The sequence below is a fragment of the Oscarella lobularis genome, chromosome 9 (assembly GCF_947507565.1).
Source record: "Oscarella lobularis chromosome 9, ooOscLobu1.1, whole genome shotgun sequence".
Lineage (NCBI taxonomy): Eukaryota > Metazoa > Porifera > Homoscleromorpha > Homosclerophorida > Oscarellidae > Oscarella > Oscarella lobularis.
This window is the reverse complement of record NC_089183.1, coordinates 2,251,466-2,279,129: the sequence shown is the minus strand read 5'-3', so window position 1 is coordinate 2,279,129 and position 27,664 is coordinate 2,251,466. Positions and strand designations below refer to the sequence as shown.

The window sequence follows — 27,664 nt, the reverse complement described above, 5'->3', positions numbered from 1 at the left end:
CCACCATAGATATAAAAATAGAGGGATTGGCAACTCCCCCTTTACGCGTGATCAATAGCTGGCCCTAGGGTAGTTACGTTTTTTCCCGGATGCGCTCGAATCTTGCTTACCGAAACACAAGCTAAGAGTCTCCCGGAGTTCTCCCTACGATTCGAAGTGATAATTCGAAAGGTCAGAAGCTCCATAGTACACTGCGGGAATTCGTACGGCTATGTATGGCGCCGATATGGACAAATTGCACCTCGCCCAACTGCGGACAGGTTGGGGAAGTAACGCTCGTTCGCGCTATGCTCGTACGCTCATAATTAGGCTTGCCAGTTGTCCTGGCGTGGAATAGGCGTTCTGTAGAGGCCGCTAAACCTTTCCTTTAGACACAGCGGCCGTTTTTCGTCATTTGTAGTGACTCAACTGCGGATAGGTTGGCTCATTGCCCGTGCGTTTGGCTTCTCTTCACTGTCGATTATCATAAAGAAGAGTCATTTCTGCGTGGAACTGGCATAAGCAGTTGTTCTCTCTGCCTGTCTTTACTCTCAGGCTGACCCTTTCTAGTGACCTCTAACTGGCACGTGACTTATGGCGCTAAACTTCTTTTGCTTAAATGTTTTTTGGCGTAATTACTTTTTATTTTGTCCCTAGAATGCCTTTGAGGAAGAAAAATCGCTTCACTCGGAAAAAATACAGCAGACATCGCCCTCGTTCGTCAGCTCAGGCTGCAACTATCGAATCGTCTGGAAATCAGTCGACTGAAAGTGGTACCTTTTCGAAGAGACGTGCGTTCTTCGTATCTGAATTATTTGCGCGCATTTAGACACAACGCTCGATTTTGAAGAGGAAATGGTACGGTGGAGCGTGCAACAGGCGGAAGGAAAACTGCTGTGTTCGAGAGTCGTCGCTCTGTCTGGCGAGACGGATCTGCGTTCCGCAATGACTCATTCGGTTGTCTTGGACACTTCAGCGGGGCTTACAAGTTTGCGTATCCACGACAGGCCGGTCGACGTCGCTGCCGCTTTTTTGACCTCTGATCTTGACCCGGCGTTAGCTAATGGTGGAAACTATATCCAATATCTGAAAGTGCTCGGCCCCACTCTCCAAATGCTCACTTAAACAAATCTCAAATAGCCTCCTATTGACACACTGCGGAAGCAGAGGATCGTCGTCGCACATCTCAATCTCAGCGTAGAACGACTTCCAGAGTTGAGGAAGCACGTCGATTCGAAGTGCCATGAAAGCTTCAAGGCACTTTTCGCGATCGGAAGGTCTCCAAGGACGGGAAGAGAGAACAGGAAAGCAGTCCTGGACGTTTTTGGTGAGCTCTTCGCCAAATTTTAGAAGACGATGACGAAATTCGTCTTGGAGAAGCGTTCCGGCGTCTTTCTTCAGCTTTTCGTATCGATGGGATACGGCAGAAGTGACGTTGGACTGCAGCGTAGCTTCAAGAGCGCGTACAAGAGCGGACATGATGGTGAATGGGAACGTAACTACCCTAGGACCACGTAAATCACGTGATAAGGAGGGAGTTGCCAATCCCTCTATTTTTATATCTATGGATAGATCAACCAATCGCAGTTAAGGTCACGTGATTGCGCGAGCCTCTGCCATTGGTTGACTCTCTATCTTTGCCCTACGTAGGAGCATAGCAACCGGACCTTCACTACTAAATAGAGTAGGGTCTTGCGAGTCTCCCGGTCTTTTCGGGGACCCCGTACGACTTTCCGTTGCTAAGCTAGCGTACTTTAAAGGCAAGGAAGTTTATGCTGATTCGCACTGTATGCAATTCTGGGTTTGCTGTGAACGTCAATGACGTTGTATATGTAGACTAGGGTTGCCTTTCCAATCGTCTACGGCCATACCACGTTGAAAGCACCGGTTCTCGTCCGATCACCGAAGTTAAGCAACGTAGGGCCCGGATAGTACTTGGATGGGAGACCGCCTGGGAACACCGGGTGCTGTAGACTTTTCTTCCTTTTCAAATTTTAATTTAGCTGGCAAAACGTTTATTTGACGTGTTTCGTCGGCTATAGCTAATGAACACATGGTATAAATAATTTTGTCTTCTACCCAGCAGCGCCATCGCTCGGCGCTGTATCGTTAAACGACGCCAGTGGGACTGCAACCAAGAGCGCATAGAGCTCGTCAGATGCCGTTAGAATTTTTTGGTGATAGACCGGTGTGAAAAGGGATCGAAGAAAACGGCGTCCACGAGTCGCTATTCACATCATACGTTGGCGCTTCGAAGGTCAAGTCATTGTTGCCAGTGAAGGGTTGCCTTTTTTTCACAACCGTAACAACGTCGAAATGGGGACGAGTTTGACGACTGGTAGTGCAACACCAAGCCGATTTTGGAAAGAACGCCAATCGATTTGTCGAAATCGACGAGAGGAAATCGAATGCACTTTGAAAAATGTTCGACGTCATCTCGACAAGACTATTCGTCGTGTTTGATTCACTTCTGAAGCACGAGCAAAACTTCATCTTCCAATTTCACACCCAACTCGTCTTGACATAGAATCCTAGCTCGTCAGATGATCCATCGTCAGCGCGAGAAACTCCTCGCTATCGCTCAATTTTATGATATTGACGGCTGCAACTGAATGCGATCGCAAACTCGGACTATAGATCCGAGTCATCATTGTGTCGATTAGCTAAGTCGACAAGTCAACGCGAAGTCGAAGCCAGTCTCCGCACATCTGCAACAGATGCTGAAACCGAAGAGAACCTGCTGCGTCGTATAGCGATCGAACGCTTTGAACGGATATGCCTGGCATTCTGTTTTTCCTCTGTTGGCGAATTCGATCAACTTCTCGAGAATTCGTCTATCGACGTTGGGAATAGAGACGACAATTTGGGTTCTGAAAGTCTCTAGACGGTGTACTCTGTGAACGTGGAGCGGAAGAATGGACTCAAAGGAGTAGCGGCGGCGAGAGTCAGTTGGTGAGCTGGAAACCGCTAGAACGACGTCACACAGAGCCGAAAAGAATGGAGATTATTCCCAGCAGAATAGCATTTTGTCTCGAAAGAGATCATTTTTTACCCGAATCCGGGTTCCTGTTGACCCGGACTAAATGGTAGAACGCTGTGGCTAGAGTCACGGTAAAGTAACTCACCGTAACTGTAACAGGTAGCGCACGGTAACCGAGGGGAAGAAATCGTTTAGCGCACTATAGAGAATGGACCTAACCTAGAGAGCTTAAAAAGCGTTTTTTTCATGTACCTAACCCAACCCTAACCCTAAACCTTACTGGTATCGGTGGCGGCCCCGCTCCGGGCTTAACCGCCCCAATGAGCATAGGTCGCAGAGGGGGGCTTCGCCCCCCTGGAACCACCATGCTACGGGCGGTTAAGCCACAGTCGCGGGTGATCGTATATCGCCGTTTAGGTACAGAGAAAAAAAAGAAAGAAGAAAAAAAAAGAAAAAAACGATCACGCTTCGGGATTCGAACCCACGACCCGTCACGTGCCCCGTGGTTCATGCATCCCCAGCGCCCTGCTCAGCACCCCCCCCGCCCGTTGAGCTACCGCGACCACCTTGCGTAGGAGGTGATATCACATGCTCTTAACTACAAAATTACCGTGACTCCAAGCCGTGAGACTTGAGTCACGGTACCGTGACTCTAGACACAGCGATGGTCGAAACGGTCTTTTACTCCGTTCTTCCGTCGGAGAACCGTCTAGAGACTTTCAGAACTCAAAACGGTAATCTCAATTCCGGACGTCAACGAGGAGATTCTGAAAAAATGATCGAATTCGGCGATCGAGAGACGTTCGGGCTCTTTTTTGATCGAATAGAACCGTTTTCTCAATGCAAGCGAATAGAATTCGTTAAAGAACGCGTCGGCAGACACACTCGAACCTCCGCGCTTGCCATTTCGAAGGATACGCCGAAAACGCCGCGTTTAGGCGACGATCACGAAGAACATGCACAAAGAAACGATTTCGATGCATTATAACGAGAGGAGGGGCATCGTGCCAGCGGCAGTCGCCCGTTTCGCGGAGATCGTGATCGTGTGGCAGATGATGGTGGTCACGTGACATCAAAGAACATAACGTGTAAACGTACGGAAAAAATTGCTTTGGTATCTTCAGTGAACAGCGCATCTTACGGTATACGCAACTAGCGATAGGTTCGTTTTGTTAGGGAGTTAGTTACCTAATTTTTTTTCTATGAGATCATTTATATAGATCAATAGGTATCTCACATGTACCGTACATTCGACACCATGCACGTTTAGAAACCATAATCAATAGGTAGGTCTCTTAAGCAGCATCCTGCTAGAAAGAAACTCAAAAGTTAACTAAACGGAAGGAGGAATCCGGTTTAGCTTGATATATTTTAACAGAAAGAGCATTACAGAAGGAATCACACTTTCCGGCAAGTGGAGGCGCCGCTTGATTGACGGAAGGCATACTCGCACGTCGTAACGCAGTATATATCGTGCGCTATAGGCTCAGGATCACGTGCGCGTGAACAAGGGGCGTTCTCTGTGTAAAGGCAAAAAGAATTTCTCTTAGGCTTACCGTTCTTAGTGCTTGTTTGAAACCGAGAAGAGCACCCAAGAAAACGTACGATTTTCGATTTACGTCGAAGGCACTTGGTAATGTCAGGAATTCAGTTTCGTTGTTGAAGATCGAGTTCCCAAGCAGTTTTAACCTGCAGTGGATAGCGAAAAAGGTTCCGTTTTCTCTTTCCTTGCAGCAACAAAGACCTAACATTAGCAAATGGCAAACTCATTGTACTACTCTCCACTTGATCGGGCCTGTTACAACGGAAATAAAGATGATGCCATCTCCCTTAGAAAAGAGACAGCTGGGCAGCTTGTGTACACCGTTAGTTTTCAATCTTGCGTATCCAGAACAATTATTGAAATTCGTATTTGGAGCAGCGTTTGGCATTCCTGCATGCCACTACAAAAGGGATGTTTGAAGTTGTGCAAGAATTGAAAGAGTTTGCACCTGATAAAGTTTGCATGACTCCATTGTTTGAAAAAGTAACTAATGAAGCTTTAGGATATCCGTTTTGCATTTGCGAAAGCTTGTTTAAACGGTCACGTGAAAATTGTCAAATTGTTGCTCGACGCCGGAACCAATGTTAACATAAAAGTGAGCTACTTTGTAGACATTCTTTTCTTTGTCAAATAGAAATCTTTAGAAAGGATTGTGGGCAGCGTGTTCAAATGGTTACTTGGAAATTGCCGAAGTACTAATAGAAGCCGGTGCGGATGTCAATAAGACAGACAGGGTTTGTAGTAGTGTGTTACTTTATACGCATGCTTTTCTTTTATCTAATTAGAGTGTTTAGTTCGAAAAAGAGCCTTTATGGGCCGCTTGCTCTACTGGTCACGTAAAAATTGCCAAACTTTTAATCGACGCCGGAGCGGATGTCAATAGGACAGACTGGGTTTGTAGTAGTGTGCAATTTCATAGACATGCTGTTCTTTGTCTAACGAGAATCTTTAGGCTGGAAGAAACCCTTTCGCGGAAGCTTGTTTAAAGGGTCACGTACAAATTGCCAAACTATTGATGGACGCTGGAGCTAATATAAATAAAACGGACAAGGTTGGCAGTTTTACTTTCAAAGACATGTTGCTATTTATCTAATAATATTTAAGTATGGAAAGGAGCCTTTCTGGGAATCGTGTTCTCATGGTAACCTCGAAATTGTCAAACTATTCATTGACGATGGAGCGGATGTCAATATTACAGATGAGGTTTAAGTAGCATTTCACTTCTTATATGCTGTTCTTGTTCTCTATTATAAATATTTAGGCTGGGAGAGAGCGGTTGAGGGCAGCATGTGACAAGGGTCACGTAAAAATTGCTAAATTATTAATTGATGCTGGAGCGGACGTCAATAAAGCAGACAGGGTTTGCATAGCATGGTGTAGTGCGTTACTTTGAAGACATGCTATCTAATTTTAGGCTGGAAGAGGGGCATTGTGGACAGCTTGTTCCAATGGTCATACAGAAATTGCCAAATTATTAATCGACGCTGGAGCAAATGCTAATAAGACAGACGTGGTTTGTGGTAGTTTACAGTTTTAAGAACATGTTGTTTTTAATAATTAGAATCTTTAGATTGGAAGAGGGCCTCTGTGGGAAGCGTGCTGTAACGGTCGCGTAGATATTGTCAAACTTTTAATCGATTTTGGAGCAAATGTCAATAAGGCAGACAATGTTAATAGAATTTACCGACACTTTGTCCTTTCCTAAATTATATGTTTAGTTTGGAAGAAGCCTTTTATGGAAGGCGTGCTCTAACGGTCACGTTGGAATTGCCAAACTACTAATCGACGCTGGAGCGGACGTCAACGTGACAGACTGGGTTTGCCGTAGTGTTCTACTTGTTAGACGCGTGCTGTTTTTTCTATTTATTAAGATCTTTAGGATGAAAGAGATCTTTTGTGGGCGGCGTGTTGCAACGGCTATGCAGATATTGCCAAACTACTAATCGACGCTGGAGCGGACGTCAACGTGACAGACTGGGTTTGCCGTAGTGTTCTACTTGTTAGACGCGTGCTGTTTTTTCTATTTATTAAAATCTTTAGGATGAAAGAGATCTTTTGTGGGCGGCGTGTTGCAACGGCTATGCAGATATTGCCAAACATTTAAATGACGCTGGAGCTGATTTCAATGTCAAAGACCGCCGGGTTTGTATAGTAGTCTGTTACTTCCTACATTTCTTCATGTTGATTTTATCAAATTGAAATTTTTAGAGTATTTATGAGGTTCTGTCGGAAGCGTGTTTACATGGTCACATCGAAATTGTTAAACTATTAATCAAAGCTGGAGTTAGTGTTAATAAGACAAAGCTGGTTTGTAGCAGTGTTTGTATTATACAAATAGCTATGGTTACTTATATATTATAATCTTTAGGTTAGATTAAGTCCTTTGCGGACAGCGTGTCGTGGTGGTCACGTAGATACTGCCGAACTATTAATCAACGCTGGAGCAGATGTCAATGAGATAGGCTGGGTGCGTATTTCTGCGTTACTAGTAGGAAATGTTGGTTTTATCCAATTAGAGTATTTAGGCTGGAGTGGGGCTTTTCTGGGAAGCGTGCTTAGGGGGTCATGTAGAAACTGCCAAGCTACTAATCAACACTGGAGCCGACGTAAATAAGAAAAACGACGGGGTTTGCAGTAGCATGTTACTTCTATGAACAATACTTCTTATCTAATTAGAGTTGTTAGGAAAAAAGAGAGGCTTTGTGGAATGCCTGTTGTGATAGTCAAATAGATATTGCCAAATTATTAATCGACGTTGGTGCAAATATTAATAAGACAGACGGGGTTTGTATTATGTGCCACTTTTATAAATAACGTCACGTTATCTAATTAGAATGAAGGACTTTTTTGGGAAGCCGCTGTTTATGGCCACGTAGAATTTGGCAAAATATTAGTCAATGCAGGAGCTGATGTCAATAAATCAAACGTGGTTTGTACCATAGTGCTACCATTATATTCAAGCGGTTCGTTATGTAATTAAAATCTGTAGAGTAAAAGCAAGCTATTGTGGAAAGCTTGCTCTAATGGTCAAATAGAAGTTGCCAAACTATTAATCGACGCAGGAGCGAATGTCAATAAGGAAAACAGAGTTTGTATTAGTGTGATATTTAATTAAATAAAAATGTTTTTTTGTCTAATTCTTGAGGGTGAAAAGGGTCTATTGTGGACAGCTTGTTCTAACAACTACATAGAAATTTTAAAATTATTAATTAACGCTGGAGCGGATGTTAATAAGAAAGACGTGGTTGGTAGAAGCGTGCTATTTTGAAGGCTGTGCTTTATCTAGTTAGAGTTTTAGAAGGGAAGAGAACCTTTGTGGGAAGCATGCTCTAAAAATCACGTAGAAATTGCCAAACTATTAATCCACGCTGGAGCGGATGTCAAAAAGACGGACTGGGTTGGTAGTAGTGAGCTAATTTTCCTACACTTACCTTAATTAATTAACTATTTAGTACGAACAAAAAGGACCGTTGTGGGCAGCGTGCTCAGAAGGTCACACAAAAATGGCCAAATTATTAATTGACGCTGGAGCGGATGTTAATAAGACAGATAGGGTTGGTAAAAGCGTGCTATTTTGAAGGCTGTGTTTTGTCTAGTTAGAGTTTTAGAACGGAAGAGAGCCTTTGTGGGAAGCTTGCTTTAAAATCATGTAGAAATCGCTAAACTATTAATCGACGCTGGTGCGGATGTCAACAAGACGGACTGGGTTGGTAGTAGTAAGCTAATTTTCTTAACACTTACCTTAATGAATTATTTAGGAAAAACTAAGACCGTTGTGGACAGCGTGCTCAACAGGTCACACAAAAATGGCTACATTATTAATCGACGCTGGAGCCGATATCAATGCAGTGGACAAGGTCTGTCAGTACATTTAATTTTCTACTTGGCATTTTGTTTAATTTGACTTTTTAGGAAAATAACTCTGTATTACACGCTTTTTTGATATTCTGTAACAAATTTTCTGGTATGTTAAATTTTACGGTTTGCTATTTTTGTTTGTCGTACCGTTGTGTAAATTTAGCTGCTGAACAATTGGATTTTTTGAATTTCCTTCTGTCTAAAGACCTTAGTCTTGTGGGCCGTTGTGCAAAGGTAAGACGTTTTATAGACATTCTAGCAAATATTTGGCTTAAAACATATGACCCTCAATAAAGAACAAGTTGCTTCCTCACGAATATCCTTGTCCACCAGAAATAAGAAAATTTCTTCACGAATTTTGGGCTAGTTGCAGTTGCCTGTTATGACTTCTTATTTGTTAAATATCTGCATGCCTTTCTTTCAGGTTAAATATCGATACCACGAACTTTACTCCAAAGGCACAGCAAAACCAAAGCGAATTAAGATTTGTGTTATTGGAGATGCAAGAGCTGGTAAAACAACTTTAATTAAAACTTTGCGAAACATTGACTGGAAGAAAGGAGGCGACGATCGCCGGACTGCCAGCATGGATGTTTCCAAAGCAGCCATTCAATCCGCCGGCGAAGTAGTTCTCTGCGATTTCGCCGGGCAGTCCTACTTTCATAAAACGCACGGTCTCTTTTTCTCCTATTCTACGACAGCTTTTCTTCTCGTTGTTGATTTAACAAAAAGCAACAGTGAACTACAGGATTCGAGTTTCTACTTTTGCTCATTTGTGAAATGTAGCGTTGACCTTACAGAACTGAAGCAAGCGTCTGTCATTGTAATAGGAAGCCGCAAAGATAAGCTGCGAGATTTGGAAAATGGAGAACTGAAATTGCGACAACTTGTCTTGGATCTTCGACAAACGTATGGCCGTTGGTTTAACTTTTACGAAAAATGTTTCGTTATGAATTGTCGTGAAAGACGCTCAAAAACGCTACATCTACTGAGAAAAGCTATCGGAGAGGTTAAAACACTCGTAATTGAGGTAACGAGTCTTTATTAACTTAAAGGGTAAAGCGGTTTTCAAGTTTATTTTTTTGAAAGGCATCTAAAGATGTTCCGATTATTGTTGAAGCGGCAGTGACTTCATTCCTGCCCACATTGCGAGACCCACTTCATAAGTTCGGGCTGTCTGAGCGCATTCTTGCATTTTTTGCTGAAAGTGAAGCAGCCAAAGAAACACGGAAAAAAACGCTGTCTTCTCTCAAGAGAAACTCCTTAATTCCCCGGAGCGAAGAGGTATGTCGCATTTCTTGATCAATATGTAATATGTATAATGACTGGCATATGGGATAGCTTTTACAACATTCGAGTAATGGACGCGTCCGTTTTCCAGCAGTTACTTGTTGAGAGCGTTTGGCCTGGTCTTTCGGACCAGGTTCAAGATCTGCTCGTCGAGTTCTTGCAAGGTATCGGCGAGGTTAGTATATTTATTTATTTACCGCCCTAGGGGTACATGTATGTAACGGATTTTCAAGATCTTTGCCATTGAGGACAAGATTATTTTGGATCCTCCTTGGCTATGCCAAAATGCCATTGGCCCGCTGCTAACACCAGCAGAGTCTCCCGAATTTCCTATTAGCCTTCAGTGCTTCTCACCTGGTACGGCAACAAAAGAGAAGATCCATTGTGCTCTCAAAGCATTCAACGATGAAGAGTGGGAAAACATTGACGAGACGATATCGCTATTATGCCATTTAGAGATTTGCTATCCTCTTCCCGATGAATCTGATACTTATCGCTTTCCAGCTCTACTAAATCAGGAACGTCCGCCTGAAGTGTGGAAAGAAAATTCTGAAATGAAAATCTACGTCGGACGACGCTTGAGAAAAGCTGAAGAGACGGACATTATAACTCCAGGAACGATGCCGTTTCTTCAATGCCACGTTCACAATGCCGCTTGTTTCCGTGGTCTAAAGCCTGTTATTTGGCATGGCGGGTTGACGATTCACAAAACAATAGACGGTCGTGTAGTTGAAGGAATGATAATGCTGCAGCAGAAAGATAAAGCGCTGGATTTTGTTGTTCGTGGCCTAGAGCACTCGGAGAGAGAGTGCTTGAAACTCCTAACTGATCTTAAACAAACTGGCGAAAAAATTCTTTTGCAAAAGAGTCCAGGGACAAATACTTCATACATGTACATCAGCTGCGCTGAATTAAAGCAGCTTAAAGATTTTCCACTGGCGTACGCAGAACAAGAAGTTGAAGAGAAGATAAAGACTTCAACAAAGTCCAACGTTTTTGTTAGCGAAGGAACGACCAGAGACAGTTTAAAAGATCTCCTTGCTCTCCACGACAATCATGTTGATTATTTGTCTTACAACACCCGCTGCGCTATACTATTGTGTCTCGAGAAAGACGAGGCAGGAATGGAAATTTTGAAAGAGAATTTGCATGGCTTAACACAAGCTGACAAAGTAAAATGTCAGACTGCAGCAATGCTGATTTCTACTTGGAGTGAGAATCTTTGCGCCACGGCTAAGAGCCTTGCTAAGGCCGCTCGACAATTACGTCTACTGTATTTGCTAGCTCTGCTGAATGAAGATGGGGCTATTGAACTTTCGACTGAGGAGGTAACTAGCTATAGATATACATCAATACACAAGATTCACGTATTGACTCTAACAGAAGGAGAAGGCCGAAGAAGACTTGAATTTTATTCGAACAAGTTCTCCTTCCCTACTTAAAAGTCAGTGGAATTTCTTTTCAGCTGTTAATTAAGCGACAGAGTGTAAATTATTTGCAGAGCGCTTTGTTGAGGCAGCAGCTACCGTGGCATGTGAAGGCGAAGGTGTGCACATTCAGTTCATTCATGTTTATCTGCTCTCTTTAGGTGCCACTCCTTTATTTGGCGACGAGTTTCTAGATACGCCAATGGCCCCTCAAGAAAGATTTAGAGCGGCGCAACGCATTCAACCCAAATGGCGTAGTATTGGGAGAATTTTAGGACCAGAACCTTTTAAAGATTTCGAAATTTATGCTTTTGGTGAAAAACGCAGCGATAACGACGGGGCTCTACAGATGCTGGACGCGTGGGCAAACAAGTCTGGAAAGACAGCAACCCGCAGGCATTTTCTCAATGCCGTGAAGGACCCTGACGTCGGCTACTCAAATCTTGTGGCTGCAATTTTTCCTGGTAAGTTTCTAGTATTGCTACGAGTTCTCTCATCACACTTCGTTTAGGCCCACACTGACTTTTATCGTATCCGAGTGGCCAATTGTGCACATTGTATAGTATGCCAACCACAGTGACATCATGAAATTTTTATAGGTGCTCGTATCCCCAAATCTCACCTGTCATCCCTGACCTTTTATTCTAGTTAGTCTATTATGCCTTTTGATATCATTTAGTAGTTTCACGATGCCATCCCTCTATTGAACGTACTAGTTATTCGCATTTAGAACAGAGTTGGTTTGCTGAATTTGACTTCTTTCTGTTCATACTTTTACACTTTTTTGTATTTTACTTTCATGATTATTAGAAAATTAGTGCTTCCCAAACCTGCAAAGCCGACGCGGCTTGGGTAGTTCCAAAATTATTGCATGTTGTCAAGCTTAGTCGGGAATAGAGGGGGGGTAGATGGTTACGATAAAGGTGACGACGTCCTCCTGCTACATACCTCTGACGTTTCAAGGTCTATTATCGGTTCGGTACCTGGTTAGTGATCCCAATTAAGCCAACCTACTATTGGGATATGGATTGTCTCTTCGTCATGGGTATGCATGTACTTGCATGAGTCCAATTCCAGGTCGTACGTCTATATCCAACGAGGACTATAACTGAGTGCTACATGTTAGTTTTCGTGCGCCTTCTCGCTGTACTGAAAACGCAATGCATCTCCATTCATACGCGCGCAGTGTGAATTGATAATGAGAACCTAGCTCCTAAAGGAATAGAAACGCTCGTGAGATCTGAAAGGCACTCGATTCTTCCTCTGGACTGATTAGCAGCTTCATAACTGCACCGTCAACCGGAGAGTGGCGATTCTCTAGAAAGCTATATGAAATGAAAAAAAAATAGGAAATGGCGGATGCGGGTGGGCTAGAAATCGTTGACCGTCCTTTTGAGCCACAATCAGGGTTTACTCAGGGTTCACTCAGAAATTTACATGTCGACCTGGATCACTGCCAGTCCCGGCGCGTGCTGCTTTTACCCAAGCGCAACCGATCAACACCGCAGGCGCAAGAAGCGATCAAATACTGCGTGCAGGCGGCTTTGAACGAGGAAGTTTGGAATTATAGGGACACGCCGTGAGACAGGCTGCTTTTAGTTCGTGTTTTAGGCTGACGTCACACGTACGTCACACGTGACAGACCTTTGACGCGAGGCCTCAATTCATTATTGGTGGCCTTGGACGTTGGGTCTCTAGCAACGCTGATACATCGTGCTACAGTGCGTTTCTTTCTATTCGCGCGGCGTGCTCGATCAGGCGACTCGCGCAATCGAGCGGATCGCTCGACGATCGAAATCTTAACCCCGACGCGCGCGTGCAGCCTTACCTCTCGCCGACGACGAAATCGTCGATGCTTCGTCGTATTCGTCAAACCAATTCCGGGCTCGATCGCGAAACGATCGAGCTCGCGAAAACGGATATCGCGGCCGGATCACGGTATTCCAACCTCTATATACCTACCTGCCTTGTATAAAGAGAAGTTTGTGCTTGTCTAGGATGCCAGAAGGCAAAGGATGGCATAGCTAGACAGAGATGCGGACCAGGATAGCTCATGGCTCTACGACGTGAAGCGAAGGGAAATCCCGGATGCTTATAAAAACTGCAGTCTAGCTCTGTCTCTTTTAATTGTACCTTCAAATTTAAAATTTCTCCAAATATTTTGAACGCTTCTCCATTGCTTGATCAGACGCCACACGTAATTTACTACCGCCAATTATGATCATTGCTGGTCGTTCGCGAAGTCATTAAAAAATTGTGGCGTCAAGCTCCGTTTATTACGAAATCATTTTGCGCACAAATATAGCAACAAGATCTGATCTCTGATGTAATATGTCAATGGAATTATAAAAATGAACAATATTTAATGCACATTCATCTACTGTACTCTATATCTTCAAACGAAAATCATTTGAGGGATTATATTTACAAGAGCCATTATTATTTAAAAAACTTTTCTAAACAGATGGGTAAATGAAGTGTAAACGACGTTTTATCTCATATAGAAAGAGAATGACTCAAAATATCAAAATGAAAGATAGTACTCGCTAGGTGATCAAAGGTCTTTCTTCGTTTTGCGCGTAAAAAGCACTTGTGGAACGCGTGCTGCGGCACTTCTTTTCGAGCTGTAGGTACGTCTTAATTGATTGATTGATACGTCAATGCCAGTGCCTCTTCTTTCCGGTGTTCCATTCAAGCAACGGAAAGCCTTACTTTTGTAATAGGAAGGTATCTATTTGCTATTGAAATATTTCTCTATTTAGCACTTCGACTGGGCTCCCCCATTCAGTCTCCCTACGTGTGTCGCTGCACGAGTACGAAACTGGCGGAAACACCAAGAATCTTTAGAAAACATGCAATAAATTAGGACGTGCAAACACAACGATAAACATATAATAGATATTCGATGCAAGTGTTTTGGGTCGCTCTTCCACACTTGTCCGGTTCATTCTTCTTTATGAAGCGGACACGCCTTCATAACTGCGTGGAACTTTTCTTCCAACTCCGCTGGAATTGAAAGCCCAAAAACAACATCGGCACCGACTTCTTTTCTCATAAGGCACAAAGGACACAAACCAGTTTGAGCGTAATACTTCTTAGCATTGAAGCTGCTGCAAAAGCATGCAAGATGGTTCAAGCCAAAAGCAGAGACAGCAGGAAATTCAGAGCAGTTGCAAACCTTCACCAGAGGCATAAGTGTCGTGTAAAGGTAGCAGCGCTTGGTGGTTGTGCGTTCACGAAAGCCTTCTATATTGTCACTGCTTTCAAACAGCTTAGCAACCAGAGCATCTTTCGCTTCGACGTCGTCAGGCCATATTGAGTCCAGTTCGTCGTTGACAATAAGAAGTCCGGCCAAATACAAAGATGCAAAACGCATTCTTTCAGTTGGCGAAGAAGATGCCGCTTCGACGATGGCCTTGATGACCTTTCGCGAGCACACTGCATGCGCCAAGAGGGGAATTTCAGCGATATACGATAGATATTCAATAGCCACCCAGTAGAGGTTGTCCGCACTAGAGTCGCGATGAATATAATAATACGAGGATCTCAGAGCCACTTCTGCCAGATTGTCCACAGCGTCAGGGACGTTTACAAAGAAATGATACAGATTCTGCAGTCCATAACACAGTGACGAAAGAGCGCGAACAGTTGTATAACTTCTCGGGACAAACATTGGGAGACGTAATGACTTAGGTTTCAATCTCATTCTTTCAATGTCGTCATAGAAATTGACGAGATCGCTTAGCTTGACGCACAATGTAGGAAGACAGCTCTTTTCAATAGCCAAATGTTGACGACTGGTTGCTGGCAGTTCTTCGAACAATTTTCCCAGGAAGTTTATTTTCGAATAATCGTCGTCCGGAAGACTGCTTATGGCTGCCACAGCCAAATGCAAAAGAAGAGGGTGCGAACAAATAAACGGTGACAAATAAAGAAAATTCAAAAGGAGACCTCGACGAAAGGACTTTTCGCTGTCGAACAGTGAATATTCTGAACAGTTCTGAAACCGAGGAAAACTTCTTGGATACAGAAAGAGTTGAAAAGCCAATTCTAGAAGAGTACGAGAATGGTGGCTTAGAACAAGTGGCTCATCGTACTTCGCCTTAAAAATTTGACGAAGGAGGAGGTCGTTGAAAAACTTAGTGACGACTTTTTGCACCTTAAAGTCAAAATCACGTCCACTCTTCATGCGAAGAAGTCCAGCGTAAATCATTGACGACAGTTGTGCAGGAATCACTTCGTCGCGGCACCACATTATGAAGTCACTTTTAGTAACAGCATCAGAAAAAGACTCGTAATTTCTCAATGCATGCTTGCTGCGATAGTCATTAACGTTTCTCCCTGCAGCGATTCGACAGTTTTCTACGCCAAGTTCTTCAGCTGTTTTATAGCCATATTCGGAGGCTATAAAATCCTCAAGAAATTTGAGTTGAGCAGATCTGTTTGTGGCTATTAGAACGTCGCAAACGCAAGCAAGCGAGAGTGTGCCCGAAGAATCAAGATGAGTAATCGAAGGAGAATGAGTTAGAATTGTGTAAAGAGCGTGTTTCACTCTTGCTTGTTCTGATCCTATGTCACTGTCCCAATAAACGTAAGAGAGATCGAGGCTTTCTAAACAACAAAGTTTAGAAAAAAAAGCCGATATCTTAGAAGATAGCGCTGCAGTGAATTCAGGTAGCACTGCAGTGACGTCAGATTCTTTGACAGAGACGAACTTTAACGAATTAAGCCCAAGATGTTTGAGACCAACGCAAGTGAGGCAGTCAGCCATAGAAAACACTTCAAACAGGCTAACCGGAATTCCAGAAATGCAAAGATGCGCCAATAGCGGTAGACTCGAAACAAACGTGCGCAAATCTTCACGAGAAACAGACGTGAATCCAATGTCCAAATGCCTTAGATTTGAAAAATGCGGAAGCTCGAGTAATCCAATTTCGCCGACGACGTGACGGGCACCGAAGCTCGTCAACGATTCCTTGCAGTTGCCCTTGACGATTTTCAAAAAAGGAGTCGACAAATCTGCCCAACACGGACTGAACGATATGTCGATGCTCGTCACGTCGATCGATTTCGCTATTTTTTCGACGACTGCTTCTGGGTCGATATCAATACAGTAGAGAGGCAAAGCCGTCAAACGAAAGCGATTTCGATCGAGTAGAATATCAAGGACGTTCGCTGTAAGCTTTCCACGTCGAGCGAGTCCGTCGATTATACGGTTGGCGATAGGCGAAGGCAAGCAGACTGAAGACAGTGCTGAAGACGAGGGGTCGCCAAGAAGAATCTCCGCGACAGAGGGCAAGGGAAGAGCCGGTATATCACCCAGTGAAGACAAACGCGGAACAAAAAACGTTTCGCACAGGCTTTGGATGGCCCAATCGGACAGCGTGCTGAGACGAACGTCCATGTCGATTTTAATCCGGGTTTGTGCGAGGCGACTTGATCACGTGACAGCGGGCAACGCTGGGTGTTCTTCGTTCTTCAGCACGGATTGTGACTCTAGTGCCTGCACAAGAAGCTTCTTTAAGGTAACGAACGACTCCTTACTTCGGGAATCTGCAGGATGCATCGACCCAATCGTGTCGAGTTGCTAGAGATCTATCCTAGCTACACCACATCGCTTTCATTTTGGAGATTTATACAGAATTTCACGACAACAACTGCGACTGCTCTAGTGCGTGGTGGCGAAAGAAGCGATTTGTTTACGCTTAGAGGTGAGGCCCCTTGTGAGGATACCCGTCAGGAAACTATTCGATCACGGAAACAACCGTGAACAGCAAGATCGCGAGCGCCTAGGTGAGCCTAGTGTAATTTAGCTCATTTTGCAGTCGAGCGTCTTTTGATTGCACGCCGAAAGCGCAGAAAAAGCAAAGAGAAGCACGTTTGAGGAGCGACGATTAAATTCCCGTATCTTTGTTGGATAGACTTTCATCCATTGCTTCATCAGGCCTCTAGCTATATACCGTACATATAATCTAGAAGAAGTTACGCGTCCTCTTCCGTACACCACATTATTCGAATGAACTCGTAGAAGCCTCGACACGCCTCGCACCGCCGATAGTACGCTGAGCAACGTTACGTCTTGTACGCTCCGCAGGGCGCATTTCTACTGCTTCGCCGTAGGTGGGAAGATGCACGCTTGCATCGCTGAGAGTACGCTGAGCAACGTTACCTCTTGTACGCTCCACAGGGCGCATTTCTACGGCTTCGCCGTAGGTGGGAAGACGCTCGCTTGCATCGCTGAGCGTACGCTGAGCGACGTTTCGTCTTGTGGTAATGCGGACAAGTTGCTGTGACATCCGACTTGCGTTCCTTCTAAAGAAAAAGCGATTGGGAGTATTTCTGCTAGACGCTTGTGCATGGGGTCTCCGTAAAAATAATGTCCGTCTTACAGGCTTTGTTGATTTTCCAGCCGACGTCGCTTCCTTTTGTTATGAATGTAGACAATCAGAAAAGCGACAATGAGAGCAAAGGCGCCGCAGGTTCCCGTGACTGTGTACTCCATTTGAAATTCCCAGCTTGCTAAACAGAAATCGCTTATAGAGTATAAACTGCGCCCACCTCCGATGTCCCTCTTACGGCAATCGTCTTCGTCGTTATCGCAGTCGTCGTGGTCGTCGCATTGCTGCGATTTCAAAATGATGTGCCCATTACGGCATTGAAATGTCTGAGGAGGCACGGGAGTGGGACAGTTGAGTTCGTCAGAGTAATCACCGCAGTTGTTGACGTCGTCGCAAACTCTTCTTCTTGACACGCATCGTTCATTTCTACACTGAAACTGGTACCGCGAGCAAGTCTTCTCGCACTCCCGTTCATCCGAATTGTCTCCGCAGTCGTTGTCTCCGTCGCAGACGTACGACGACAAGACGCATCTGCCGTTTCTACAGGCATGTGCGTTCCGTCCACAAGTTGACGCCGGCGTCGTAGGACACGTCGATTCGTCGGAAAAATCCCCGCAGTCGTTGCGTCCGTCGCAAACTTGCAACGACAAGATGCATTTTCGGATCGTTGCGCACGAAACGACGCCGAATACGCGTCCCCTAAAAGTTATGCTTGGTGGACATTTTGACGCCGGCGTCGTAGGTGATGCTGTCGAGCACGCCCATTCGTCGGAATAGTCTCCGCAGTTGTCGAAGCCGTCGCACACGAACGATCTCGAAATGCAGCGTTCGTTATTTGCACACCGAAAGTCGTTATGCGCGCAAGGTTGTGGCGTTGAAGTCGTCGTCGTCGTCGTCGTCGGTAGCGGCGGCGGCGGCGGAGGCGCCGGCGGCGGCGACTTCTTTTTCTTCGCCACCGTTGCCGCTGTCGTCGTCTGGCATTCCGATTCGTCAGAAAAATCTAAACAGTCGTTGTCGCCGTTACACACGTGCTCGGACGGAATGCATCGTCCATTTGCGCATTCGTATTCGGAAGAAGAGCAGACGGACCGTTTTCTTCGTCGCTTACAGCCGAACGTTTCGTCTGAGCCGTCGTCGCAGTCAAACTTACCGTCGCAATGATGACGTCGAGAAATGCACTGTCCGTCGTGGCATTGAAAATCGCGGCGACGCGTGCACGTCGAGAGACTTCGCGCGCTGTGAATTGAACGCGCGAGCAGTGACGACAGAAAGAGCAAGGTAAAGCCTAAGCGAAAGAGTTTCTTATATCGACGGACACTATGAAATCTAGAAACAGGGTGGTCCGGTAACATAAATGTGCAGTCCCATTATCCCCTCGAATGGAGGCTGTCTTCTAAACGAGCGATACGCATGTAGTGGCTGACGTACGTTAGTCAAATAAATATGTATCTAAGATCCTAAGGCAACTCTAAGCTTTTGACAACTTGAAGGCTTCATATCTACCTGCGTGTTTCATAGTAATGCAAGACGACGCAGCAAGACGATTATACAGCGCGACCGAGCAAAAGACGCGGAAGATCCGGCGTGACTCACGAAGAACGCACGCTATAATCATTGATTCGTTTTCCTGCGGTTTTCCGGTTTAAGAGACTCCAACAGCAGATTGTTTACCCAAGTCTCCGCCTTTAGAGGAAATGGTCGTAAGATATAGATTGGCACGTGTCTACTAGTAGTCACCCACGACGAAAACCGACATTCTGTTCGTGCATACCATATTAACGCACACCTGCGTAAAACAGCTAGGCTAAAACACAGCAAAGCCAAAAAAATCTCTCTTAATTCAAAGCAAACAGCAAAACGCAATAAGACGCTCGCTTGTCCACGTGGCGTCGTTGGAGTATAGAGCCACGCTATGCTGCAAATCGTTCTCAGCGTCGTCAGCAGCAGGACGATGAGGATGCGCCTCGGCGAAATACTCACCCTTGTTCGGCTGCACTGCCACTCCTGCATGCGCCGCCATATAGACGTTCGACGGCCCCTTGCCGAACATATTGCGTAGCATAGTTGTCACCGATCGTTTTACCATGCAAGCCTGGTCGAACGTTTTGAAAAACACCTCATTGTGAGTGATCATTGTGAGTGCTGCCGAACAAACGAACAGAGCCAAGTTTAAACTCATAACGCCATAAACTCTAAAGGCTGCGAGTCCAACAAGACCCGAACCAACAAACTGATTTGCCCACATAATGCAAACGATGACGGTAAATCTAATATTAATAGCCCAACACACGCCAACAGTATTGCGCATCAACAAGTACATTTTTTTAAAAAATTAGTAATTAATATGCATGCAGCGATATGTCTTTGTCTTTGTGTAGGCGTTTGCTGTCATTTCTCCGCGAGGTTTGACGTCATTTCCGCGCACAACGTCAGAAGGCACGCAAGCGCACCGATCTAATATAACTTCAGCACTTTTCCGGGATGGCAAGGCACTCAGTGCTGTACCAAGACAACGACTAGAGTAGGCGCTGCAAAGCCTTGGGCGAGAGACATGCAAAGCGTCCATCCTTTCGGTGCGATATGTCGCGGAGATGCTTAGATTTAATTAATTAAATCATTGTGACGGCTTCTTCGCCAGTCCAAACAGAGCCAGCACGTCAATGAACGCTATGATCGTTAGGCCAATGATTGGCACGGGAATGCGAGTCGGCAGCGCGATGTCTATAAGACCGTCCATCTTTTTGCAGAGGTGACTTGCAGGTCAAGTGCTTCCGATCGTTTATGGATAGATACATGTATACGTATACTAATTTACTCGACACGGAGAGACAGAGTGAGACGTACGCATATTTAGCGACAATACGCTACTGATCAAAGCATAGCATGCAGGTAGTCCTTTCGTTTTGCGCAACGCAAGCGCGAGATTTTACTGAGCATTGGTGGACATGCACTGGTGGTAGTCACAGACATATTGGGCTGATCTGGGTCGGTCCCTGGGAAGAAGCCACCTTTGGTTGCTGCATCTGGGACGGTGCCTGCGAATAAGCCACCATTTTCTTCTGCATCTGGATCGGATAAGCTCTGTTGAGCCGGCTGCGAAGCAACAGCGGGGTGTGGGTAGTACATGCATGTTTCCGGTCTCGCTGGCATAGAAGACTTGATAATTCCCTGGAATAGTGAAGCAGCTGCACGCGCTGTATCTCCTCGAGAAGGACATCGCTGTGAGTGCTATCGAACAAAAGAACAAGGGCCTAAAGGAGAAAGGTTGTGAGTGCATCCTCAGAATCAGATCGTTAGGGCCATCATTGATGATTGGCGTGGGGATGCGGGTCGGGACGCCGGCAGCGCGACGTGGCTTGTCGACTCTCATGGGACGGCTGATCCACGGATACTAGTATCCGTGGTTGATCTCTTTGCGCGGAGAAACTGCATGTGCAGACGTGACTGGTCACATGCTCTGATACGTATAAAGAAACATACGTACACTACGCAATTCTACGCTGATAGATGAATTGACTATGACGACGTTTCGAAAAGATTGCATTCGTGACTTCTATGCTTAATTGTTTTCTCCATTGAGACCTGTCACTCAGTTGGTATACCAGCGGAAACGCCATCATCGGTTGTTGAGCAGGCTGCGGAGCAACGACGGGTTGCGGAGCAACGACGGGTTGCGGGCAGTGTACGGCTACCGTCTCACTGGTGTAGAGCACTTGATAATTGCCTGTACTAGTGCAGCAGCAGCTGCACGCACTGTATCTTGTCCAATAACACCACAACGCGAGTATCACCGAACAAATGCACAGACCCAAGTTGCAGAGCAAAGCCGTAAAGACAAGGATTGAAAAAGCCGTAAAAGAGAGTCAGTTGAATCAAAAGCTGCTGCAAAACACAAGCACCCATATATGCAAGTGGCGAAGGCAAATCCACTATTAATAGCCCAACACACGCCAACGGCATTGCGCAGCTATATATACTTTTTTAGATTGCGATTTCTCTATGTGCCGTCACGACTTGCCTTTGTCTTCGCGCCTAAGTTTATCGTCACTTTCGCGCACAAAGTCAGCACGCACGCGAGCATACCGATCTAAAGTAAGCGTACGTTTCCCGAAACGCGGATCTTGTGACGTCAGTACCGTACCACAACGACGAGTAGCGTAGGCACAGCAAAAGCTAATAGTTTGTCGTGTCGTCGTCGTAGATCCAGTGATCGACTAGCGCCATCACGGCGACGGACGTGCCGAACAGACCGAGCGCGTTGACGAGGGCTAGGAACGTAAACCTAACGATTGTAGTGGGAGTGCGAGTGGGAGCGCCAGGAGCGCTACGAATTGGTCGCTCGTCGACGATTGCGGAACCGTCCATCTGGTTGCAGAGAAACTGAAGTGACTGGTAACGTGCTCCGATTGTTTCTCAACGATAAAATGAATGCTTGTGGTCACGTGCCGCTCAATAATCAATTACTGCACCTGAGGCAAAGATGGGTCTCCTTATTAATTAATTGTTCTGAAATCTTTTTCGCTTCTGCCAATGCTATTGGGACTTTTACCAGCGACTGATGGACGCAAACAAGACAGGAAATACGAGCAAGCACAAAGTGCAGAAAGCCTTTTCTCGTCACGCAACTGAATTAAGCGGCCCTGCTTGAGGTCGTCACCGTTTGTCCCTGGATGGGCTGCATGGGCTGCATGGGCTGCATCGCCTTCGGAGTCGGCCTTCCAAGAAGTCAACAGTGGTTGTTGATCTGACTTTGGAGCGGCGAATTCATGGGTATGAATTCAACTTCCCGCCAAGGCTATCTTAGAAGATCACATACAGTATGCAAATACCGGTATAAGCTATAGTAAACAATTAATTTCAGCCAAAGCCTAACAGCCCTCCCCCCCCCCCCCCCCCCCCCGGCTAGGAGGCTCTCCACATGCCAAATACCCATTTGCTGTTACTTTTCTGCGTGTACATCACATACGAATCCTCACGTTTGCCAATTATCCGCATCAATGCGCGCTGAATCGCTACAATCGGAATCATTCTCATGAAAACTGACGCTGTCGTGGGGTCGTGTGCTGTGAAAGTGACCTCTCAGCCGTTGTCACCGCGGCCTCAACTCATATTGTCGCCCAAAGGAGCGAGACGAGAGACTCGTCTTCCGACGACGCGCGCGCGCTAACTTCCTCCGCTTCTGCATCGCCTCTCGACCTTCCCGTCGTCCTTTACGAAATTTTTCGTCATTTTAACGCTCGTACGCTCGCCAGAGCGAGTTGCGTCAATGGCCTATGGCGCGAAACGGCTCAACGCTTGACGTCAAATGCCGGAGCGTTCTCGACCCACTTTACTGCGCATTCGACGTTTGCCGAATGCCTGCTCGACGTCGCTTCTCACATCGACACGCTCCTACGCGCACCAGCGGCTCTCCTACGGCCTACTGTACTACTCATTTCCCACAACCACGACGATGACGTCGATGTCGTGACGTCATTTTGCCGTAAAATCCTATCAAATTGCATAGCAATATTCTGCCATAGCGAAGAAGGCGTTGGCATCGTCGGCAAAGACGGACGCGTTTTCGAGTCGGATGATAAGTTCGTCGTTACGACGCTCGTCATTCCTCGATTAAATAATTTGTCCGTTCAACTGTTCGGCTTGAACGGATTCGAGAGTCCGGAAAAATTTACCGAGAACGCGATTCGCACTCTCTTTCCTATCAACAATGACCAGATCCGAAGCGGAAAGCAGGAACTCGTGAGTTTATTCCCTGGAGGCGTCATCGATGCATGACGAGTCGTCGCGTCTTGTTTTCTGCTTGACATCCAGCCAGCTAGCGGAAGAAGTCAATACTGCCTTGAATGGATTCGGCCGTTTTATCGCGGAATTCTTCGTTGTCGTCGTCGTCGTCGTCTTCATGGTACAGTAACGCACTAACGGTAATTAACTGGCTGTCTCGTCGGCGGCACGGTCATTTGGGGGCCCCGCTGCTACGTGGGTGACACAGATTCCTTATCCTAATTCGTCCCTTCTTGGATTGGCACTCGGAGGAGCCGGTTTGCGTGTTTCGCGTGCATTTGCGTCGGGCGACGAGACGACGTCTTACCCGGATCGTCGTCGGATTTTTTTGCACTCGATGTGAGCGCTCTTTCCCGGCGTTCCCGTCGTCGGGTTTTTGGGCAATGGCGCTTGCGGTTGTGAGGATGAGGCGGAGGCGGGTGGCGACGACGATGATGATCGAGGAGATCAAGAGCGCTCCGAGAAGCGCAAGCGTCTTGAAACGTTTCAACATGCTTTTCATGTTTGCTTTTGGATTTCTGACGTTACGCAGCTAAATTTGTTGCCTTCTTCTTTTATATCTTCTGATGGCAGTTTTATAGTTTTTTTTGCACGGTACCAGCTAGTGTACTTTTAGACGTTGACTAGAGTGACTGCATGCACTGAGAAGCAACGTTTAGGGAATTTAAATAATTATTAAATTAATTAAACGACGAGCGTGCTCTATTTCTCTTTCTTCACCTACCAAAAGATGGTCACTTGTTTAGAAAAGCCACTAGCTGGCAGCTTTACGTGGAAAGAGACCGGCGGCAAGGTTAGTTATATATCATGGTTATTTAACGAGCTTAGTCCGGGTTCAATCAGACAATCACGTGCCAAGCGCCTGCACCACGCGGACGGATTTTCGCTCTCTGTGCAGCAAGAGGAATTACGGTGAGCGTTTTCTCGGCCGCATTTGTTTACTCCATGGGCTTGTAAGCGCGCATTTTCTATTATCGTTGCCTCATGTCGTTTTGGGGCGACGTGTCGACGAGCCATTCGCTGCCGTAGACTACACAGGCTCCGAAAACAATGTTTCTCACCTTTAGCCACTGTGTGGCGGTAACGAGAAGTAACGATCCTATTGGGGGCCCCCTTATACCGGCTAGCTGTCTGTCAACCGGCTTACATTTCTATCTGTTCAGGCATTTTGTCCAATGTCGAGCCTTCACGTCGAGCTCAACGAAAACTACGAGTTTTACATCAAAAGCTGCTTGGAAAATTTGAATTTATGAATTCCTACGACATCGGTTTGCACCGGAAGCACGCCTTGCAAACTCTAGAGCGTCATTTCGGAGCTCCTGAACAAGGTATCACACGCATGATATAGTAACCTTCATTGAGACAATAGTTGCCATAATAAATTATAGCCGCCGCCTTTCAGCCGGGTCTTTTCGTCCTATCTGACGAAGCGACTCGCATTGGGCTTTTCAGAGCGTGCAATAAGTTTTGGTCGTGCGAAAGCGCCAATCCAGAACGAATCGAAACGATGTCGGTTCCAGCGCACGATTACCTTTTCGTTGAGATTTGCTACTCCACGCAATGGGAATTCCCGTGGGAGAAGATCGTTTCAATAGAGAAGAAAGCGACGGCAGTCGATCACGCTTTTGCATCCAACGACTCTCTATTCCCATCGAACGTCGAGAACGTCTTCGCCGCGGTAGTTCTTAACGGAACAGAGGCCACGTTCGAAAGAGCGTGCGCGGAATTCATTACTGGGCTGCGCCGTCTTCCCGAGGGCGACTTTTTCTTTGTCGATCTTTGGCGAAAAGGGCGTCTTGTGTTCTTTCTTGCGCCATTCGACGACGTGTTCGTGTTATTGCGGAGAATGAACGAAAGTGAGTTGATTAATTTATGTGGGTAAAAATTATTTCGTTGTAGCTTGTCTATTCTAAGGTGCACACAATCTCGTCAGAAAATCGACCAAAAGTGCCTATCGTAGACATGTGTACCTTGTTTTCACTGAGTTCTTTCTCTTCTCTCTGTAGTTCTGCAGCAGTGCGAGAGGTTAAAGTTGAAGTCGCAGAAATGCGTGATTCTGTAGGTGGTCGGTCACTGACAGCGTATAGAAGAAGATTCATGCCGTTGTAGTGCTTGTTTTAGAGATTGACAGTTGGGTGATTTTTCCTTCCTCTTCCCCTTGCATGAGAAAATGAATCTAAGATACCCTGGTTTGTAAAGCGTGCTACCTTGTAGTAGAACGAACTTCTACTCTTTCTTTTCTGAACGGACGGCGTCCTTCAGGCACATGTTTGAAAATCAAATGAGTAATTAATAGCCTACCTCTCAAGCAACGGAGAGGCTGTCAGGCTAAACCATTTTAATTAGAAGGTAACTAACTAGAAGAGGCTGAAATACTAGCTGGTAGTACTATTTGTGCATTGGCGCCACAGATTCATGGTTTGTGTTCATCCGGGATTTCTTTTTCTTCACGTAAAGTCTCAGAGATTCTCCGTGGGCATCTCCGTTTAGCGAACTCATCCTTCGTCCTAGACAAGCGCAATCTTTTTTTCTACATGGTAGGTAGGTATAGGCGTTGACTCGACCCATTTTTGCGGCCCAAAATGGTCTTTCTCGTCACTCGCTTCGCCCTATAGCTGTCGCTACGCAACTGAGAAACGCCCGACATTCTATGTAACGGTACCGCGCGGTTCCTTTGCTCGCGAAAACGTCAAGGGGCTTTCTAGAACGAATGCTTTTAGTGGCGGCGTCTCCTCGATGAGAATGGCCCGTCGCCTTCTGTCGCCTTCGTCGGAGGTACGTCCGCCCCTCGATCGCGAGGGTCGCCTGATAGCACAGTTAATTGGTGCTAGGGATCCATATGCGAAGCCAAATTCAGCCTGTGACGTGACGCGGTTAGTTGTGGTCTAAGATCTAGGCCGTGCTTTCCAGCTTTCTCAACCGCCTGTAGTATATCGCTTCTTATCTCGCTCCTGCGACATCGGTTGCGCCAAATGGTTTCATTATCCCTATATATTTTTTCCGTCAATGAGACAGACGCCATTAGACAATGCTCACCAACCCATAAGAAGATCTTTATGTTTTCGACTTGTATGTCTTTCTCGTTTAGAGAACTGCTGCCAAGAACTGCTGCCATCTTTTGTGCTTGAAACAGTGCCCCACCAATCATTATCAGAATATTCTAAAGTCTCAGCTGACGCGTATTCAGTAACACTTACAGAGTGAATTAAGTTGACCTTTCGTATTTCTCTACCAAGCTTTCTAAAAGATCCCTGGTCAGCCCGTGCTTTGGATTGCTTCGAATCATATATGCCTGTAGGGTCTGTTGCTTGCACGCCTTGAGGGCGATTGAGAAAGGAGAGAGGCTCTAGGATCGGGGGCGAGAGGAGGAGGAGATCTTTTAGCCACGTCCATATATCAACCTGCATGCAGCTACGTCTGGAACTGGAAACGCACTCTCCGTTATCACACTTGAATTGACCAAAGTAGCACGTAGCCGGCCGGCGTCTCGGGGCAGCCCTGCTTGTCACCGCAGTCGTCCATGCCGTTGCAGCGTTCATTGTTTGAAACGCATCCACCGTTACGGCACTGAAATTTGTCGTCCCAGTAGCAAAGACTGGACTTTGGCTCCGGTGTCCCGTCACATGTCCACTCGTCCGATCCGTCGCTGCAGTCGTCGTTGCCGTCGCAACGATCCGACTGGCTGACACACATCCCATTGGCGCATCACAAGTCGTCAACGTTGTATTCGCCGTAGCATTCGACGTAGTAAAGTAGTCGACGTAGCCGTCGCACAGAGAGTTTTCATCCGTGTGATCGCTGCAGTCGTGCCGTCACACCGCCAACTCTTGTCGACGCATAGACCGCTAGTGCAACATGAATTGAGCATACGTGCAGCTTCCGTTCGGTAGCGGTGTCATAAAAAGATTGAGTACATGCAGTAGGAGGAGAATGCGCCGTCGGCGCGGTTGTGCTCGCAAGTTTCGCGCGCGTCATAGTAAGTTTCCCGCGCGTATGAGTCCGCGGGGTATGCGTCGTCGCGTCCGTCTCGCAGCGTCGCTCGTACGTCGGAGGCAATCGTCCACGCCGTCGCAGCCTTTCTCTTTTCCTACGCATCTACTGCACCGTTCTCACACGAAAAGCAAAACGGCTTTATGGCCTCCGTCGTGCCAGGAATCGGCGAAACGGCGTCGCTTCGCCTCTCGTTCGTCGTCGAGCAATGGCGTTCGTCCGAAAGATCCCCGCAGTCATACTCAAACTAACTGAGAGTGGGTGACACTGAGTGATTCAGTGAGCTAGTGTGATTTATTAGGAAGAAATGGTCCTTTCATGAGCTCAAATGCACCTGTGCACTACTACTGCACGCTGTTCTTGGTTGGCCCAATCAGAGTGAAAAACCAGCAATACGATTTTAACTAGCGCATGCGTTTTTCAGGCAGGTAGGTTAGATAGATCTAATTAATCACTTCTAAGAGTTCCTGTACATTTG

The 27,664-nt window shown here is 46.1% G+C and overlaps 1 protein-coding gene, 3 long non-coding RNA genes and 1 other non-coding gene across 6 annotated transcripts; 3 read left to right on the top strand and 2 right to left on the bottom strand.

Moving 5' to 3' along the window:
* Positions 1 to 68: 68 nt before the first annotated feature.
* On the bottom strand, positions 69 to 1,497 carry LOC136190954 (uncharacterized). Its single transcript, XR_010670686.1, has 3 exons — positions 1,101 to 1,497; positions 966 to 1,039; positions 69 to 912 (listed from the first exon to the last, which is right to left on the bottom strand). It is a non-coding gene; the product is annotated as an uncharacterized lncRNA (long non-coding RNA).
* A 339-nt stretch (positions 1,498 to 1,836) lies between these two features.
* LOC136191682 (5S ribosomal RNA) lies at positions 1,837 to 1,955 on the top strand. Its single transcript, XR_010670912.1, has one exon. It is a non-coding gene; the product is annotated as a 5S ribosomal RNA (ribosomal RNA).
* Positions 1,956 to 4,793: 2,838 nt separating this feature from the next.
* On the top strand, positions 4,794 to 5,080 carry LOC136190953 (uncharacterized). Of its 2 annotated transcripts, none has more exons than XR_010670684.1 (3): positions 4,794 to 4,824; positions 4,881 to 4,958; positions 5,005 to 5,080. It is a non-coding gene; the product is annotated as an uncharacterized lncRNA (long non-coding RNA). The 2 variants fall into 2 exon arrangements; XR_010670685.1 differs by having other exon boundaries at positions 4,878 to 4,958.
* A 5,919-nt stretch (positions 5,081 to 10,999) lies between these two features.
* Positions 11,000 to 11,536, top strand: LOC136190946 (uncharacterized). The gene is made up of 3 exons (XR_010670674.1): positions 11,000 to 11,094; positions 11,152 to 11,196; positions 11,239 to 11,536. It is a non-coding gene; the product is annotated as an uncharacterized lncRNA (long non-coding RNA).
* A 5,469-nt stretch (positions 11,537 to 17,005) lies between these two features.
* Positions 17,006 to 19,735, bottom strand: LOC136191427 (low-density lipoprotein receptor-related protein 8-like). The gene is made up of 4 exons (XM_065979750.1): positions 19,396 to 19,735; positions 17,654 to 18,700; positions 17,467 to 17,596; positions 17,006 to 17,389 (listed from the first exon to the last, which is right to left on the bottom strand). Exons 1-4 carry the CDS (start codon positions 19,733 to 19,735, stop codon positions 17,086 to 17,088), a joined length of 1,821 nt encoding a protein of 606 aa, XP_065835822.1. The 3' UTR covers positions 17,006 to 17,085.
* Between the last annotated feature and the right edge of the window lie 7,929 nt (positions 19,736 to 27,664).

What these genes read in the sequence shown, in the direction of transcription:
- LOC136191427 (XM_065979750.1), bottom strand. Translation starts at nt 19,735, where the DNA reads ATGTACTTGTTGATGCGCAATACTGTTGGCGTGTGTTGGGCTATTAAT. An exon ending in TAACGACGAAGACGATTGCC is followed by an intron (nt 17,597 to 17,653) that starts GTAAGAGGGACA and finishes ATTTCTGTTTAG; the next exon opens with CAAGCTGGGAATTTCAAATG. An exon ending in CTGGAAAATCAACAAAGCCT is followed by an intron (nt 17,390 to 17,466) that starts GTAAGACGGACA and finishes CTTTTTCTTTAG; the next exon opens with AAGGAACGCAAGTCGGATGT.